Here is a 19,223-nt window from a genome sequence, read left to right as displayed (position 1 = left end):
TGAAGAGTTTCAGCAGGGCCCAGCAATTGCTGAATCTGTTTTGAGAATTGAGAGCATATCACTGTCGGCCCCCAGGCTGGCGTAACACACTCCCTCTCTCTGGGTTGTTTCCTCAACCCAGGCCAATATAGAGCTTTATCACTCATCTCTCATCATCCTTTTCTGTGACTTCTCTCTAAAAGTCTCTCAGTTCTTTGTTGCACTTTGAGGATGTCAACGTGACAGGGCAGCTGGCCGGACACTTGTGCAAATTTCAGTGTGGTACTTCCTTTATTTAGGACAGTCGCTGCTGACCAGGAGCTGGTCTCAGTCTCGCCTGTCAAGAATGTTGGCTTTGTTATTAGACTCAGTTTTCAGAGACCTGACTCACACTAACCAAATTCACCAAAGATCGATATTTAAATCAGAATGTTCATTTATTATTTTATGATAGTGGCTGTTTCATTGCTGCCATGAGACGGTCTGGAACTAGTGTTCAGGGCAGCCCTCTCTCTGGGAAGCAGAATCAGGAAGCAGCTTACTTAGTGCGGAGCTAGAGTGAAGGGAGGTGGGTCATGCTGGGGCATGATTTATCCATGCCAGGGCCAGTCTGTTAAAAAGTCACTGCCATGTAACAAAGGAAATCCTCCCTTGGATTGAAATTCTCATGTCTTTCAGATTCAGGGTCTTTCTCCTGGGACAGTACAGGATAAATCCTCTTATCTACTTCTGAAGACTCATTTGCTTTAACTTATAGTTCTTTCATTCCTGGTAAGATCAAAGAGTTTTTCATATGTTTACCAGTTATTTGTATTGTGTCTTTTTTGAGAATTGCCTGTTTCTGTCCTTTACCTGTTTCTTGATAGCATTTTATTCATTTGTAGAATTTCTTTATATGCTAAGATTTTTAGCCCTGGGTCATGGAATGCAAAACTTTAAATCTATTTTAGTTACGTTAATCTTATCAGTTAAGAAACCATTAATCTAATCTTTTTGTACTCCATTTATTTTGGGCAGGAAGACATTCTGATGTGTTCAAAATATTTTTATTCTACTACATTAACTCTCAGTATAGGAATTTCATCATCGACACACATTGTGATGATTCAAATAACTCCCCGATTTGAAACAGACTATATATCAAAGTTTCTGATTGATTGGACATGGGAGGTAATGCACAGATTTGATAGACTGTCTTACATATCTTTTCATCCCTTTGCCAGTATTTTCAACCTATTTCCAGTAAGTTTCCTCTCCAACGTTTTACTCCATTACTCTTTGACTTACAGTGGATTTTTTTTTTTTTTTTTTTTGCCTTCTTATGTTGAAACTAAATTCTTAACAGTGAAGATTCTTGTGACTGATCTGGCTGGAAGGGAAATCATTTCTTGGTGGAGCTCGATGTCATGTAGTAGGCACCATGACTATATTTTGGTATTCTCTCAATTGCCCACATCCCAAATTTTTGGAAATACTCCTATTTTGTGTATCTAGTGCTTCTCTATTGGAATTAACAATTAATTCATAAGACTTTGCTATAAGATAAAACTGACATCTGTAGATGAAATTGTGCCTCCAGTGTTTTCCTGAGCTTAGCATTTACTTTCCAATCATTCATTTTGTACCTTATCTCTAAAGCAGGCCTTGAGTTAGTTGGCCGTCAGAATTCAAAGCTCCTGGTTGTCATTCTTTTGCTTTTCTTTTTGAATTACATGGTGTCTCGAAATCATCAACAATTTGGACTTTCATCATGATTTTTATTCTCCTTCTGTCCAACTTATTTTATCCTAAGGAAGAGCTGTCTATGCTTTAATGGATAGGCAGTTTTCTTTTCCCTCTAGAACAGCTCAAAGATGTGGCTTATGGCACCCGACAGTTGTCCTTATGTCTGGAAACCCTGCCAGCTCATGGAGATGAGGGGAAAGTGGACATTTCTCTGCTGCATCAGAGTGAAAATCTTTTTGAACTACACATCCACCAGGCCTTCCTGACATCTGCTGCCCTGGCTCAGGCTGGAGACACTCAACCTACCACTTTCTGCACCTATTCCTTCTATGATTTTGAAACCCACTGTACCCCACTAGCTGTGGGGCCACAGCCCCTCTATGACTTCACCTCCCAGTATGTGGTGGAAATAGATTCCCTTTTTTTGAACTACCTTCACGGGGCTTCAGCCCAGCTTGATCTACACCAGGCTGTAGCCAGTGAGCACCACACCCTTGCAGCTGGATGGATTTGCTTTGAGAGGGTGCTGGAGACTGTGGAGAAAGTCCGTGGCTCTACCACACTTACTGGTAAGTGCTATTGGCTTCCCACAGCTCCCAGGACTAATGTGGAACTTCCCAGAGTCTATAGTTGCTCTTCTGGTGGTTTCCCATTTTCTTCCTCAGCCTTTTTTCTTAATCCTCGCCACACCATCCGTATCGTCCATGCCTTTCATACTTTCTGCTATTCAGGAGCTGGTGGAGAAGACTTCGGGGTGCTAGAATACTGGATGAGGCTGCGCTTCCCCATAGGATCCAGCCTACAAGCAGGCAATAAGCGAAAGAAAGCTCAGGCCTACCTGTCAGCCAGTGTGCTTGGAGCCTGGGAGGCACGGGAGGATAAGGTGAGAGAAAGGATGTGCCCAAGCATCTCAAAGGAGCCACAGCCAAGCAGGTCATGAGAACAGCTCAGTCTTCCACTCTCAATAAGTATTTGCTGAATGTGAATGAAGGAGAAAAACTGTCGTGCCACAACCAATCCAGACTCTTCCCTTGGTCAAGCTTGGGTTTGAAATGAAATCGTACCCTTGGAGCTAGCTCCCCCCCGCCCCCGCTGTGAACAAAATAGCTTCTCTGTTCCATTCTCTAAGATAAGGCTTGAGGGCCAGCACCTCTCTCAAATAACTATCTGCCAGAGCTAGTTTGCAGGCCCGGGAAAGTCATTAGGTTTCTGTGACCCAGTCAGAATTCAGCAGTTCCTTAGGTCATAGCTCTTCCTCATCAAGGGTGCTGGGCTTCAGCTACAGCTCTCTCAGGCTGCCCTTTTCCTTCATCCAAGACCAACATCTTTCCAGTCCAGATCGGATACTTGGAAGCATCAGAATGAGCTGCGGGTGGAAATCATCAGATGCTATGGCCTCCGGAGTCGACGGCTGGGAACCCAGCCCAGTCCATACGTCATGTACCGCTTCTTCACCTTCTCTGACCACGACACTGCCATCATTCCAGCCAGTAACAATCCCTGCTTTAGAGACCAGGCTCGATTTCCAGTGCTTGTGACCTCTGACCTGGATAAATATCTGAGGCGGGAGGCCCTGTCTGTGTACGTTTTTGATGATGAAGACTCAGAGCCTGGCTCGTACCTTGGCCGAGTCCAAGTGCCCTTGCTTCCCCTTGCACAAAACAAATCCATTAAAGGTGGGAGATCGAGGTTATTACATCTTTATGCTCTCCGCCCAGTATTGTCTTCGTGTTTTACGTTTCTTTGATTACTTGCTTGGAACAGTCTCTCTTTTTTTTTTTTTTTTTTTAAATTTTTTTTTTGTTTTGTTTTTTTAAAGGTTTTATTTGAGAGAGAATGAGAGAGAGAGAGAGCACATGAGAGGGGGGAGGGTCAGAGGGAGAAGCAGACTCCCTGCCGAGCAGGGAGCCCGATGCGGGACTCGATCCAGGGACTCCAGGATCATGACCTGAGCCGAAGGCAGTCGCCTAACCAACTGAGCCACCCAGGCGCCCTGGAACAGTCTCTCTTAAAAAACCTGCTGAGAGGATTTTAGAATATGGTCAAGAGCAACAGAGCAGAAGACTTGTTGCCTCACTAATCCTATGGAAACATTGGCTGCTTCTGCTTTTTCCTCCCTTTTTTTTGGCAACAAAAGCAAGGTTCTTAAGTGGGTAGACCCACCAACCTGAAGTCCATACATCCATCTCTGAACAAACCTTTTCTGACTCTGCAGTGCTTCCCAGTATTTGTGTTTACTTACAGCCTATTGTTTCTTAGCACATGACTAGAGATAGACTATAAGCTGTGTCCTTAATACTCTCCCATAATTTTCTTGCTTCTTTTAAGCACAAGTTAGACTTTCATGCCACATCACGACACAGGCAAATTTCTTGGATCTTTTTTTCCCCAATATGGAACTGATGTGAACTTAGGAAGGGTCAACTCTCTGGTTCCGGTATTGGGAGGGTGAGGCAGGGTGTCTGTGCTCTCATTACCAAGTATGGTCGGTGTAGCCGGTACCAGCTATGTTTAACAAGCTTCTGGATGTTCCAGAAAGTGTGTGAGGCCTCCCTCCTTCTGATACCACAAGAGCTAAAAAAAAAAAAAAACAAAAAAACAAAAAAAACCCGACACTTTTCTCACAACTCATTCTTTGCCAAAAAGAAGAGGCAATGTGGGCCATCTGTTAAATTAATCAGTGTTACAAATCAGAAGTCTGGCATTTAGAAAAAGCCATTTTGCTGAAGTTTTCTTGGCTTTTGTTATTTTAGAAATAGGGACCACTTGAGTGTAGATAATGGTTTCTTTGGTCTACCTAAGGCTTAGCAAGCATTAGGTAATAATAATAATGTAATCATGTTTATTGGCTGGGTGACTGATGACAAGCAAGGTATACCTTTCCATATGTCTTTTGACTCTCCCTTCCTGAAACCTGGAGATACCCATCTTCCCCCACAAATATTCTAAGTGAATATTAATATTCACTGCTATTTTATGTTACTTCTGAGTGTGTTATCATTATGCTTATGTAATGGATGTTAATTAATGACAAACAAAATATGGTAAAATTCAAAATTGGGGAATAGATAAGGCTCTGGTAAATTCTTGCCTACTTAATGTGATCAGATCTTATTAATGTCTGTGTGTCTCTCAGGTGATTTTAACCTCACTGACCCTGCGGGGAACCCCAATGGATTTGTTGAGGCGAAACTGGATTGGAAGTCTTTCTACCTACCCCCAGAGAGCTTCCTGAAACCAGAAGCTCAGCCTGAGCAGAAGGACACCAAGGACAGTTTAGAGATTTCATCTGAAGAGGAAAAGGCTTCCTTTTCTCCCCAGGTAGCAGATCTCCACCAATCCTGTGGAGCATAGTTGAGGAAAACAGTATTAAAATTGTAGTATAAGAAATGCCCTCTGTGAATGTCACATGTTTGGCAAACTTATTCTGCTTCCCTCATAGTGCTATGAGCCTACTGAGGAAGCAAAACCCTGGGTTTTATTGTTGGGAGGAGAGAAAGATGGCATCTCTCAGCTCTGTGGCAGGAGAGGCATGAAGTCTCATGCTAGGCTGTTAAACACTCATCTTGTAAGGCTGTCTCTGATCCTTCTATTTAGGACCAGATGGCATTTGCTGAGATTCCCATTGAAGCTGGCCAGTATCAAGCTAAGCGAAAACCTCCACAGGTAGGAGAAAGAAAGGAAAGGGAACACCAGGTTGCAAGCTACTCGAGAAGAAAACATGGCAAAAGAACAGGCATCCAAGGGAAGAACAGAATGGAATATCTTAGTCGTAACATCTTAACCGGAAATACACTACAAGTAAGGCCTTAGAAACCCTGCAAAATTAAAATATGGGTTGTAGGGTCCCCAGATATATTATTCTCAGGTAGAAGCAAACACCCAAGATCAGCAGTAATCATGTTTTTTTTTTTTTTTGTGGCCAACATGTGTTTCCTCAAACACAGGTAGTTTAATAAAACTCTGAACCGTTCACTTCATTTCAATGTAATTTAATTCAACAGCTTATGGATTCTGCAATTTATACTGAGAATTTTACCAGTCTACCTCAACTGTAGTCAAAATAAGTTAAAGAGCAAGTATTTATTGAACACCTACTATATGCTTGATACTGTCTTTTCTTCATAGGAAACTAGATTAAAGTTACTACGTAGCACCTAAAAATATATGAGATTGTAAATATATATTATCATAAGATTAAATAATATGATTATATGTTATAATCATGTATATTGTATTGGATAATTACATTAATATATAATTATTAATTTTATGAGATTATTATAATTATATAATATATATACAGTTGACCCTTGAACAACATGGATTTGAGCTACATAGGTCCACTTATACATGAGGGTTTTTTGTTGTTGTTGTTTTTTAAGATTTTATTTATTTTTTTGACAGAGAGAGACACAGCGAGAGAGGGAACACAAACAGGGGGAGTGGGAGAGGGAGAAGCAGGCTTCCCACCGAGCAGGGAGCCCGATGCGGGGCTCGATCCCAGGACCCTGGGATCGTGACCTGAGCCGAAGGCAGACACTTAACGACTGAGCCACCCAGGCGCCCCTACATGAGGTTTTTTTTCAATAAATACAGTATTATGAATATATTTTCCCTTCCTTATGATTTTTTTTCCTAATTTTTTTTTTTTTACAAAAAGTTGTAAGTTTATTCCCATAACATATTCTAACATGTATCAAAGTTTCAAGCAGGTCCTTTTGAATCTCAAATAAGAAATTAAAACATTCAGCATTAATTAAAAATAAGAGAAGGGTGATGATGGTCATTTATGGGTTTTAGTCTAAAATGAAAATGCAGAAAACGTTTATTTTGGTGAGTATTTGTTGATGCCGTATTTCTCCTTGTGAAGCTTCAATTGCTCTTCCTTCTTTTTTGTGTCCATCTTCTTTTTTTTTTTTTTTTAAAGATTTTATTTATTTGACAGAGCACAAGCAGAGGGAGAGAGAGGGAGAAGCGGGCTCCCTGCTGAGCAAGGAGCCTGATGTGGGACTCGATCCCAGGACCCTGGGATCATGACCTGGGCCTAAGGCAGCCACTTAACCGACTGAGCCACCCAGGCGTCCCTGTGTCCATCTTCTGAAATGCCCTGTTGACATTATAGTACAAAACTACCAGGTGTCTGTTACAAACATTGAATCCTGAAATGTGATCACGTGCCTTCTTGGCATCAAAGATGTCTTCATAGACCACATAAGCTGTTCCTCTAGTTTTGGGTGTGTTCCCCACTCAGATTTGACGAATAGGTCGATATTTCCCAAATATATCATACATTTCTTCAGCTGTGATTTTGTATGGCAAATTTCTTATATGTGAAATCCGATTTACTTCAGGTGGAAGTCAAACGTTCCCCCTCTTGGCCACTTGCATCGCCATCTTGGTGGTCTGATAAGGTTACTGCAGCAAACACTAGAATTCCTCCAGACACCTCTGGAGCTCGCTCTACTCTTTTTTTTTTCTTCAAATTTTTATTTAAATTCTAGTTAGTTATAGTGTAATATCGGTTTCAGGAGTAGAATTTAGTGATTCATCACTTACGTGTAACACCAAGTACTCATCAGCACAAGTGGCCTTCTTAATACCCATCACCCATCACACCCCCCTCCCTCCATCAACCCTCATTGTTTCTCTATTACTTGTTCTCTATCATCAAGAGTCTCTTATGGTTTCCTTCCCTCTCTTTTTTTTCCTTCCCATATGTTCATCTTTTTGTTTCTTAAATTCGTCATATGAGTGAAATCATATGGTATTTGTCTTTCTCTGACTTACTTAGCATAATACCCTCTAGCTCCATCTACACTGTGGCAAATGGCAAGATTTCATTCTTTTTGAAGGCTGAGTAATATTCCATTTATACACACACACACACACACACACACACACACACACACACCACATCTTCTTTATCCATTCATCAGTCAATGAACATTTGGGCTCTTTCCATAGTTTGGCTGTTGCTGATAATCCTTATGATTTTCTTAATATTTTCTTTGCTCTAGCTTCCTTTATTGTAAGAATATAGTATATAATTCATATACAGAATGCATTAATCAACTGTTTATGTTATTGGTAAGGTTTCTGGTCAACAGTAGGTTATTAGTAGTTCAGTTTGGGGTGGGGTCCAAAAGTTATATGCAGATTTTTGGTGTCTCCAACCCCCATGTTGTTCAAGGGCCAACTGTAGTTATATTTGTTATCCTTATTCTGAAGCAGGTGAGCTACACTGAATGGAAGTTCTCAGGGCTTAAGAGCTTCAGCGATGACAGTTTAAAAAATCAGCAAACGGAAGAGGAAATGACATCATCGCATTCAGCAGTGATGCAGAAAGAAGCCCTAAATCCTGTAAATGGTATTGTCTTTTTTAAAATCTAATTTTCTGTTTAAGCATTAGATTATTTTATCAAGCCAGTTATTTACCTTTTTTTTCATCTTACATTGCTAAACTTTTCATGGAAAATGAGTACTGAAGACCCTAGACTTAGTTTTATGTTACAAATGTGCCGGTTAGGCCAACCAAGGCTGGAGTTCTCAAAGTAGCTTTCTATGTATTTAAAGCTTGTTAGCTTGCCAGTTTAGTTACCTAGCAAGTATATCTTGTGAATTATAGTTACAAAGAAATAGGAGAAGGAGTGTGATTGGCTTATTTGGGATGTTGATCCAAATTTTTTTAATTAAGGCAAAGCTTTTTTGTGTTACAGTGAAAGGTAGACTTGGTTTCAGGTTATAATATGGGCAAACTCCATAATTCAGACCAACTCCCTCATTGATGACAACTAAAAAGGTGAAGTTAATATATTTTTAAAAGATCTTAACCTTTCTTAAAAGCATTCAATAGTCCATAAGAGAGGGAAGAATTACCTAGCCTTGATCAGGGAGATGATTGAAGCTCAGAGAAGTGAGCTGGAACTGCTTCAGCCCTGAGACATTGCTAGTCTGGAAGAAGCAGTGGAGAGACAGAATCATGCTTTTGGTGGACTTTTGGGGTGGGGAAACAGGATGCAGTCTGAATCTGGGGTATGCCCAGCATAGGAAGATGTTTACCCTGGGCAGAACTGCCCACTTTGGTCCAGGACCCAGAAGGCAGCAGCATTCTGAGTCTCTTATGTCCTGAGAGGTAGCTCTGTGCTGTGGGCACTTGCAGGGCTGGAGAGACAAGGGCTGACCCAGTGCCCACCAGGACTCCAGACACCAGAATTACCCGCCACAGCCTGTGTAACAGCTGTGCTTATTACTAGCTTCGTGGAGATATAGCTGAATTTTCAAATGTCAACAAAGAACTGGAGCTATGAGAAAACGAGATCGTAAGTTTTAAAAAATGTTTTGTCTTAAAATAATTTCAAACTTACATAAGAACTGCATGACTAGGACAGAAAAATTCATCTACACACAAATTCACACAAATTCACCAACTTTTAACATTTTCCCACTTTCTGCTTTATCATTTTTTCTGAAGCATTTGAGAACAAGTTGTACATCTCATGCCCCATTACTGCTGTATATTTCAGTAAGGAAAAGGAAATTATATGACCACAGTCAAGTTACCAAGTTCACAAACTTATCGTGGATACATAGTACCTAATGTCCAGTTGATTCTCAGAATTTGCTGGTTGTCGCAATAATGTCCATTATTAGAAGTCTTTTGTCCCCTTATCGTACATTGCATTTGGTCATGTCTCTTTAGTTTCCTTTAATCTGGAACAGTTCCTCATCTTCGTCTTTCCTTACAGTTGACATTTTTGAAGAGTATAGGTGAGCTGTTCTGTAGTGTTCCTCAATTTGGGTTCATCTGATGTTTCTTTGTAATTAGATTTAGCTTAGGAATTTTTTTATAGGAATATCACAAAAGTGATATTGTATCCTCCTCACTGCATCACATTAGGAGGTACATGATGTCAGTTTGTCCCATTATTGGTGATGTTAACTTTTATCACTTGGTTAAGAAAGCATCTGCCAGGTTTTTTCAAAAGTTACCATTTTTGCCTTTATAATTATTAAGTAATCTATTAGAAGATATTTTGAGACTATATAAATATCTTGTTCCTCATCAAATTTTACTTGATAATTTTGGCATTCATTTATGGGCTTTTTGCCTGAATCACAAAGTCTTTACAAAATACATTGCAAATTTGGAAGTGAATCAATAGAAAATATAGAACTGTTCAATACAGAAATTTATCAGAGGAAAAATGGGTCAAAAACAGATTAGATACAACTGAAGTGAGAATTGTTAAAAATATTCAGAATAAAGCAAGGAGAGACAACAAGATGGAAAATATAAAAGAGGAGAAGAAAGACATAAAGGATAAAATGAAGAGGTCTAAACTACATTTAATTAAATGTAGAAGAGAAAGAAGGGGGCAGAGGCAATATTTAAAGTGATAATGACTTAGATTTTTCTAGAAATAATAGAAGATATTAAGATTCAATAAAATGGGCTCCTGGGTGCCTCAGTTGGTTGAGCGACTGCCTTCAGCTCAGGTCATGGTCCCAGGGTCCTGGGATCGAGTCCCACATCGGGCTCCCCCTGCTCTGTGGGGAGCCTGCTTCTCCCTCTCCCTCTGCTGCTCCCCCTGCTTGTGCGTGCTCTCTCTCTCTCTCTCTGTTAAATAAATAAATAAAATCTTTAAAAAAAAAAGTTTCAATAAAATGAAATTCAGTGAAAGTAGGATAACTTAAAAAAAATCCAGATATAGGGGTGCCTGGCTGGCTCAGTTGGCGGAGCATGTGATTCTTAATCTCAGAGTTGTGGGTTCAAGCCCCATGTTGGATGTAGGGATTAGTTAAAAATATTAAAATTTAAATTAAAAAATTCAGATCTAAACATATCAGAGTCAAGATGCAGAAACTAAAATCAAATAGAAAATATTAAAAGCATTCATGTAAAAGAAAACAATAGGGGCACCTGGGTGGCTCAGTCAGTTAAGCATCCAACTCTTGATCTCAGCTCAGGTCTTGATCTCAGGGTCATTAATGGCAAGATGCCCCAGTATGCCAAAAGAAAATAATGAACTGCCAACAAAGAATTCTCTACACAACAAAAATATTCTTCCAGAATGAAAACAGAATAGACACTTAAAGATAAATCAAAATGGAGAATTTGCTTCCAAGCCACATTTTAAGGTTCTTCTTTAGGCTGAAGGAAAGTTATCCCAGAAGGAAACACAAAGATGCAACAAGGAATGAAAAGCAAAGAATATGGGTTAGTTGAAATGACTGTATGAGGCAAAAATATCAGCTGTGGGGTTTAAAATATGTTTAAAATTAAATAATGTAGTGGGTTCAACAGTAGCCCTCCAAAAGTTATGTCCATATCCTAAACCCCAGAATTTGTAAATGTTACCTTACTTGAAAAAAGATTTTTTTGCAGATGTAACTAAGCTAAAGATCTTGAGATGTAGAAATCATCCTGGATTATCTGAGTAGACACACAGAGAGACACATGCAGAAAAGGAGGCAATGTAGCCATAGAGGCAGAGTTTGGAGTGATGCGGCCACAAGCCAAAGAATGCCTGGATCCACCAGAAGCTGGAAAAGACAAGGAAAAAAAGGAAAAGGCAGATTGTCCCCTAGAGCCTTTGGAGTGAGCATAGACTTCCCAATACTTTGATTTTTGACTTCTGACTTCCAGAACTGTGAGAGAATAAATGTCCAGTTGTTGTTGTTGTTGTTGTTTTCTTTTCTCATGAATCTTTTCACCTCTACTTCTCTTCTGGAGGTACAGACATTTCATCTGGAACAAGTTTAAGTGACTTGTACATGTTTTATGTAAGCTGGAGGCAAAACCAAGGCTAAAATAACATCTGGCCCAGCAACTAACATCACTGAAAAAGCACATAGAAAGTTCACTCTCTCCTTACTTTATTGTAGAATGAATGACTCTACAGAAAGAAGAGAGAAAAAGGATAAAACGAGGAGATCTAAGCTACACTTAATTAAATGTAGGAGAAGAGAAAGAAGGGAGACAGAAGCAGTGTTTAAAGTGATAAAGAAGTAATTCACATAGGCATTCAGAAAATGAAATCATGAGAAGAAGGGCTATTTTTTCTGGGCTCTCAGTTGTTACCCTCATTAATTAGTTGTGGATTGCTTTCTTTGATGACTTTCAGAAGCTTCTGGATTTGAGCATTAGATTCACCTATCTTGCATCCAGAGGGGGCAATTTTGAAGTTTCAAGGCTTCACACAGCATCTTTACTATACTGCCAAGGAATTCTGGTCCAGGTCCAGTGTGGTCAGGTTCTATTGCTGCTGAGGGCAGACGAGAGTTCTACACAACTGAAAGAAGTGATGGCACATCCCCATAACCACACACATCTCAGGTTACCCAGTGGTTTCTCCAAAACCTTACAAAGAACTGTAATTCCTATGTGTGTCAGACCCAGATACAAGTGTATTAGCTTGATTTGTGTTGGGGTCACTTTGATAGATGATTGCAGCCATCACTGGTTATGTTGCAGCATCCTAGCACCAGAGTTTTTAGCTTACAGTAACTCAAGCCCTCACACAGAAGTTTCATGCTGCCATCCTATAGAGCGTTCTTTGTGAAGATCAGGTGTGCCAGCCTCTGGTTGATGACTAAAGCTGAAGAGAGCTTCTTGCCACAGTTTAGTGTGAGGTGACGTTCTCCAGTGACAACCTCTGCAAGAAAAGTCAAACCCAAAGAAAGAAATAATAAAGATCAGAGCAGAAATCAATGAAACAGAAAAGGAATGAGAAAATCAGTGAAGCCAACTTTGCTTGCAAAGATCAACAAACTTGATAAGCCTTAAAAACAAAGCAAAACAACAAAGAAAACTTGATAAGCCTTTATCTAGAATGACTATACTAATTAAGATCCAACCAGAAATTGCTTAGTAATTTGAACAGGAGAAGTTTAAAGAGTTATTAACTGTAACAGGAGATTGAACTGGGTGGGGGTGGGTGAGGACTGACTAGTAAGAAATAAAAAGAACTCTAAAAATACAGGAAAAGCAGATTTAAAGAGCATCCATTAATCCCCAGAGCTGAAACAGAGTGCCCAAAGAAGAAACAGGTCTGGTAGACAACCCCTTTCAGGGCTGAAATCCAGACCTCACTGGAAGGAGTGAAGTCACGTTTTATTGAATGGCACAGAAGTTTGCTGTGCCTGTACATCAGAACTCCAAGAAACTGTGAAGTTGACCTCTGGAACATTGCAAGCAAACCATTCAGAGAGGTACCATGCCAGTGGCATTTCACTGCAAAGCTACTTTGGCTGGGGGCTGGGGGGGAGGGGGGAGGGTATACCAGAGGAACTGCCCACAGGGAGGTGCCATATACTACAGGCCCCTGGAAACTGTTAGAATTGGATGTTGCAGAAACCATGTGCTGCTAGAAATGTGTTCTGTAGGAAACTGTGAGCTGCTGGAGCCAGGCACTAAGTTGCAGAAGCCTGTTGTAGGAGCCTGGTCTGCAGAGTCCTTCTCTTCTGCAAGAGTCGGCCTGCACATTGGAAACAGGAAGAGAAGCCTTTTCCTCCTCCAGTGATCCTTTTCTGCTCTCTACTGACAAAACTTAACATGGTGCCAGCTGGCAAAGAAGAAATATTTACAGGGTCCAACTCTATCATTGCAGAGCAGACGATGAAGTTTTTATTTTGAGCTGAGAAGCAATTGATAATTGGCCTGCTGATCAATAAAAAAAAAAAAAGAGCAAAGACACAAGTTAGCAAAATCAAGAATGAATGTGAGGCCACTACAGACTCTACAATTAAAAGGGCTGTAAAATAATATTATGAACAACTTTATGCAACTTCCTAGAAAGATACAAATTACCAGAACTGACTCAAGAAGAAATAGAAGATCAGTATTGACATATAAAAAGTATAGACAAGAATTAGTCATTTTAAATCTTCCCAAATAAAAAAATCCAGTTCCAGATGACATCACTGATGAATTCTATCAATATTTAAGGAAGAAAAAATGCTGATCCTTCATAGTCTCAGAGAATAGTAGAGCAAGGGAAGCTTTCTAACCAATTTGGTTATAAAGTGGTATTGTCTTGATACCAAAGCAAGCCTAAGACATAAAAAAAAAAAAAAAAAAAGACAACTATAGACCACTATTCAACATGAACATAGATGCAATATCCTGAATGAAATATTAACAGACCAATCCAGCAAAATATAAAATATAAGGTTGCTCACCATGATCAATTGAGATTTATTCCTGGAATGCAAATTTAGTTTAACAGCAGAAAATTGATTTAATACACTGTATTAATACAATAAAAGCTTTATGATCATCTCAATAGAGAAAAAAGCATTTCAAAAAATCCAACCCTATTCTTTTTGTTTTGTTTTGTTTTAGATATTTTAAAATTTATTTATTTAGAGAAAGAATGTGAGCAGGGGGAAGGGCAGAAGGAGAGGAAGAGAGAGAATCTCAAGCAGACTGCCCTGAGGGCAGAGCCCGATGTGGGGCTCAATCCCATGACCCCAAGATCATGAACTGAACCAGAACCAAGAGTTGGTGGCTCAACTGACTGAGCCACCCAGGTGCCTCCCAACTCCCATTCTTGATAAGATCTCTCACCAAACTAGGTAGAAGGAAATTGCTTCAAACTAATAAAGAATAATAAAACCTGTAGCTAACATCCTACCATGTGGTAAAAGACGGAATGCTTTTCCCTTAAGATTAAGAACAAAGAAAGGATGTCTGCTTTCACTACCCTGTTTGAACACTGTAGTAGAGATTTCAATCATGTAATAAGGCAAGAAAAAGGAAGCCATACCAGTTGGAAAGAAAGAAGTAGTGCTACCTTTATTTGCAATTGACATGATTTTGTATTTAGTTTAGAAAATCATAAGAAATCCACAAAATGTTTTTAAAAACTAAAAGCAAGTGAACAACATTGTAGGATATAAATCAAGATACTAAAATCAATTATATTTCCATATAGTATCAATGCACACTCTGAAGTGAAATAAAAAAACAGTATCATTCCAAAAGAATAAAATATTTAGGAATAAATTTAACAAAAGAAATGCAGGACCTATATACAGAAAATTATAAAAGTTCCTGAGAGAAATTAAAGTTTAAAATAAATGAAGAAATGTACCATGTTTATGGATTGGACCACTCATAATTGTTAAGATGGCAGTTCTCCCCCAGATTTATATAGAAGTACAAATAATTTAGAATGACCAAAACAAGTTTGTAAAGGAACAAAGTTGAAGTTTTTATACTACCTGATTTTAAAACTTACTATAAATATAGAGTAATTCAGACAATGGTATTAGCATAAAGATACAGATCAGTGGAATAGAATTGTGAATCCAGAAATAAACTTTTACATTTATGGTCAATTGATTTTCCACAAAGGTCCCAGGACAATTCAATATTTAATCTTTCCATAAATGATACTAGGACAATTGGATATCCACATAGAGGGGGAAAAAAACTTAGACCACTACTTCACATCATACACAGAAATTAACCAAAATATATCATAAATCTAAATATTAGAACCAGAACTATAGCATTTCTAAAAGAAAACATAGGGTAATAAACTATTTGACCTTATTAGACAAAGATTTCTTAGATATGACATCAGAAGCATGATCCATAAAATTAAAAATTGATAAATTGGACTTCAGCAAAATAAAAAATGCATGCTCTCCAAAGGACACCATTAAGACAATGAAAAGATCGGCTATATTAGGAGAAAATATTTGCAAATCACATTTATGATAAAGGACTTGTATCCATAATCTGCAAGGAATTCTTACAACTCAATAAAAAGACAACTAAATTTAAAATGATCAATGGGGGGGGGGAGGATGGGTTAGCCTGGTGATGGGTATTAAAGAGGGCATGTTCTGCATGGAGCACTGGGTGTTATACGCAAACAATGAATCATGGAACACTACATCAAAAACTAATGATGTAATGTATGGTGATTAACATAACATAATAATAAAAAAATAAATCATATAGGAAATTAAAAGAGAAAAAATAAATAAAATGGTCAATAGAGGGGCGCCTGGGTGGCTCAGTCATTAAGCGGCTGCCTTTGGCTCAGGTCATGATCCCAGGGTCCTGGGATCGAGCCCTGCATCGGGCTACCTGCTCAGCAGGAGGCCTGCTTCTCCCTCTCTCTCTCCCCCTGCTTGTGTTCCCTCTCTTGCTATCTCTCTCTGTCAAAATAAATCTTCAAAAAAATTAAAATGGTCAACAGAGGGGCGCCTAGGTGGCTTAGTCGGTTAAGCAGCTGGCTCTTGATCTTAGCCCAGATCTTGATCTCAGGGTCGTGAGTTTAAGCCATGCGCTAAAAAATAAAAAAATTAAAAAATAATAAATAAAATGGTCAATAGATTTGAATAGACATTCACTAAAGAGCATACACAAATGGCTAATAAGCATACAAAAAGATGCTCAACAGCATTAGTCATTAGGAAAATGCAAAATAATATCGCAATGAGATACCAGTACACACCAGCTAGAATTTATATATTCCAGAGGTTGACTGTACCAAGTATTAGTGAAGATGTGGAAAAATCGGAACCTCATACATTACTGGTGGGAATGTAAAATGGTACAACTACTATGAAAAATATTTGGCTGTTTCTTAAAAAGTTAAACATATAGTTTACAATCCAGCATTTCTCTTAAGTGTCTATCCAAGAGAGCTGGAAACATGTGATCACCCAAAGACTTGTACCAAATCCTCATAGCAGCATTATTCATCATTCAGAATAAGGAAAGATGTCTTAAATAAAAAACAAAATGTACTAGTCATAAAGAAGATATTGATAAAGTCGACTACTTTATTTTTTTAAAGATTTTATTTGAGAGAGAGCATGAATGCACATGCGTGAGCACGGGGAGAGGGAGAAAGATGAGCAGGGAGACGAGGGGGGGCTGAACTCCTTACTTGGCAAGCTGCTGAATAAGTGAATCTTTGAAAAAGAGGATTTGATTCTCAGTAAATGAAGCCAAAACCTAGGAACTCAAAACTAGTGGCCAGATAATAGATTGAAGATGTAGGTACTGGGTTAAATAGGGTGCTTGGAAATAGTTCTGTAACTGCAGACTTTTGTCCTTCAGATAAAGAATCCTGTGAACAGGCTTCTGAAGTCAGTGAAGCCCAAACTACAGATAGTGATGACATAGTGACAGCGGCGTCTCTGAAATGTCCTAAGGCGGTAAGTACAGCGGGGTAATCATTGAGTGTGAGACAAGGTTGTAAATAATGACATGTGCTTAACGGCCACAAAGGTGAAAACAATCCAGTTGTATTTTTTTTTTTAAGATTTTATTTATTTATTTAAGAGAGAGAGAATGAGAGAGAGCACATGAGAGGGGGGAGGGTCAGAGGGAGAAGAAGCAGGGTCCCCGCTGAGCAAGGAGTCTGATGTGGGACTCGATCCCAGGTCTCCGGGATCATGACCCTAGCTGAAGGCAGATGCTCCACCCACTGAGCCACCAAGGGTTCCCAATAATCCAGTTTTAATGAACCCGATGGGAAATTGAAGTTATTTAGTTAAATTTACATTGTGAATGAATGGAAATGTCTTGATACAGTCTCTGATGAAAAGATCACTTTCTTGATTTCGTATAAATGAGGACTTGCTTCAGTACTTCTCTCCTTTATTTGGATCCCTTGCCTGCCTCCTTCATTGTGTACTGTGATTCATCTCCAGCCTGAGTCATGCCCATTTCCTCAATCCACCTAAGGAGAGCAGGTTTACTTTCGGAGGTGGAGGCTAGAAAAGAGGAAAGGATTATTTGTGGGAAAGCTCGGTTTCTGAAGTTTTTGACCTAAGCTTTATTTTTTTTTTTTTTAAGATTTTATTTGTTTATTTGACAGACAGAGACACAGCGAGAGAGGGAACACAAGCAGGGGGAGTGGGAGAGGGAGAAGCAGGCCTCCTGCTGAGCAGGGAACCTGATGCGAGGCTTGATCCCAGGACCCTGGGATCATGACCTGAGCCTAAGGCGGACACTTAATGACTGAGCCACCCAGGCGCCCCTTGACCTAACCTTAAAACCTGAAATTGCTGGGGCGCCTGGGTGGCTTAGTTGGTGAAGTGTCTACCTTCAGCCCAGGTCATGATCCCAGGGTCCTGGGATCGAGTCCCACATCAGGCTCCCTGCTCAGCGGGAAGCCCGCTTCTCCCTCTGCCTCTGCTACCCCCACCCCCGCCCCCTGCTCGTGCTCTCTCTCTCAAATAAATAAATAAAATCTTTCTTTAAAAAATAATAAAATAAAACCTGAAATTGCAATTATTTATTAAATATTACAGCCTCAGATCTCTTGTGGAACTGAGGATACATACACACAAATATATATATGACTAAATATCTGCAGATACATTTAACAGTCACTGTATTAGAATCTCGTGGGGTTGTAAGTGAGGTAGGAAACAGATCTCTCTCTTGAGCCAATAGAATGCTCCCTGACACATTTGTAGGCGCTCAGTAAATATTTGTTGAATGAGTGCCTGAATGAAAGATTGAAATCTGATTGAGGATTATGAACTTCATTAGAAACATTATAAGTATAGTGTGTCCTAGAATCAAGTGGTTAAATTATGTGATAGAAACTCATAAGATTTGTAAGAATTCAGAAAAGTGAAATTATTGCTGCTTTTTTAAGGTCAGAAAACTCTTCCTTGAAAGTGAGAACTTGTACTGAGGATTTGCCGGCAACTAAAGGATATTGGAGTAGGGAGAAACCACTCAAAATCAGTAGCCTTAAACAGTTAAGATAGCAAATACTTAAGTTATTTTCTTCTGAACTTTTGTCTCTCGTATCTTTCTTTAGCCATTACATAGTATCTTGAGAAATGCTTATAAGATGGATCAGAGCCATAGGATGTTGGAATGGGACTATAAAACCTTAGAGATCATAAAGGAGAAGATTAACTAATGTGTCCAGGATATAGAGCTAGTTAGCAGAAGAGCTGATCTCCAGTAAAAGTTTCTAAACCAAGCCACCTCTCAGATCAACCTGAAAAGCAGTCAGCTGGTCAGCAAGTTTTTGAACTACAAGTCAGACATTACATTTAAAATATTATTCAGAATTAAAGGCTCCTAAATAAGATCTCTTTCTGGAAAACCTTTGTGGACCCAAAAGTGCTATTTGAGGAACTAGATATGAAAACTGAGCTTACTGGGGTGCTTGGGTGGCTCAGTCGGTTAAGCATCCGACTCTTGGTTTCAGCTCAGGTCATGATCTCAGGGTCTTGAGATCGAACCCCGCATCAGGCTCTGCGCTCAGCATGGAGTCTACATAAGATTCTCTCCCTTTCCCTCTGCCCCTCCCCTGCTTGCCTTGCTCTCTCTCACTCTCTTAAAAATAAAAAGAAAACTGAGCTTACTTAGCAAAAACTTAGTGTTATTATCAAATTGAATTCACAGCACAAACACATATAGTTGACCTTTGAACAATGTGGGGGTTAGGGACATGACCCCCTGCACGGTTGAGAATCCACACATAACTTTTTTTTTTTTTTTTTTAGATTTTATTTATTTGACA

General features: G+C 39.4%; 1 protein-coding gene and 1 pseudogene across 4 annotated transcripts in view; one reads left to right on the top strand and one right to left on the bottom strand.

Annotated features, from left to right (window-relative positions):
• The window catches only part of RPGRIP1 (RPGR interacting protein 1), a 41,311-nt gene that overhangs the window by 3,556 nt on the left and 18,532 nt on the right, over positions 1-19,223 (top strand). The window contains exons 5-11 of one of the 4 annotated variants that reach the window (XM_032417543.1): positions 1,821-2,273; positions 2,436-2,587; positions 3,038-3,380; positions 4,841-5,025; positions 5,302-5,505; positions 7,936-8,074; positions 16,790-16,887. In XM_032417543.1, coding sequence (XP_032273434.1) covers positions 1,821-2,273; positions 2,436-2,587; positions 3,038-3,380; positions 4,841-5,025; positions 5,302-5,505; positions 7,936-8,074; positions 16,790-16,887 — 1,574 coding nt within the window. The remainder of the gene's footprint in view (positions 1-1,820; positions 2,274-2,435; positions 2,588-3,037; positions 3,381-4,840; positions 5,026-5,301; positions 5,506-7,935; positions 8,075-16,789; positions 16,888-19,223) is intronic. The other 3 variants (XM_032417544.1, XM_032417546.1, XM_032417545.1) reach the window with 3 other exon arrangements.
• LOC116640500 lies at positions 6,533-7,101 on the bottom strand (annotated as a pseudogene).

The sequence above is a fragment of the Phoca vitulina genome, unplaced genomic scaffold (genome assembly GCF_004348235.1).
Source record: "Phoca vitulina isolate PV1807 unplaced genomic scaffold, GSC_HSeal_1.0 scaffold20, whole genome shotgun sequence".
Lineage (NCBI taxonomy): Eukaryota > Metazoa > Chordata > Mammalia > Carnivora > Phocidae > Phoca > Phoca vitulina.
Note: the sequence above shows the minus strand (reverse complement) of the source record. Positions and strands in the feature narration are given on the sequence as shown.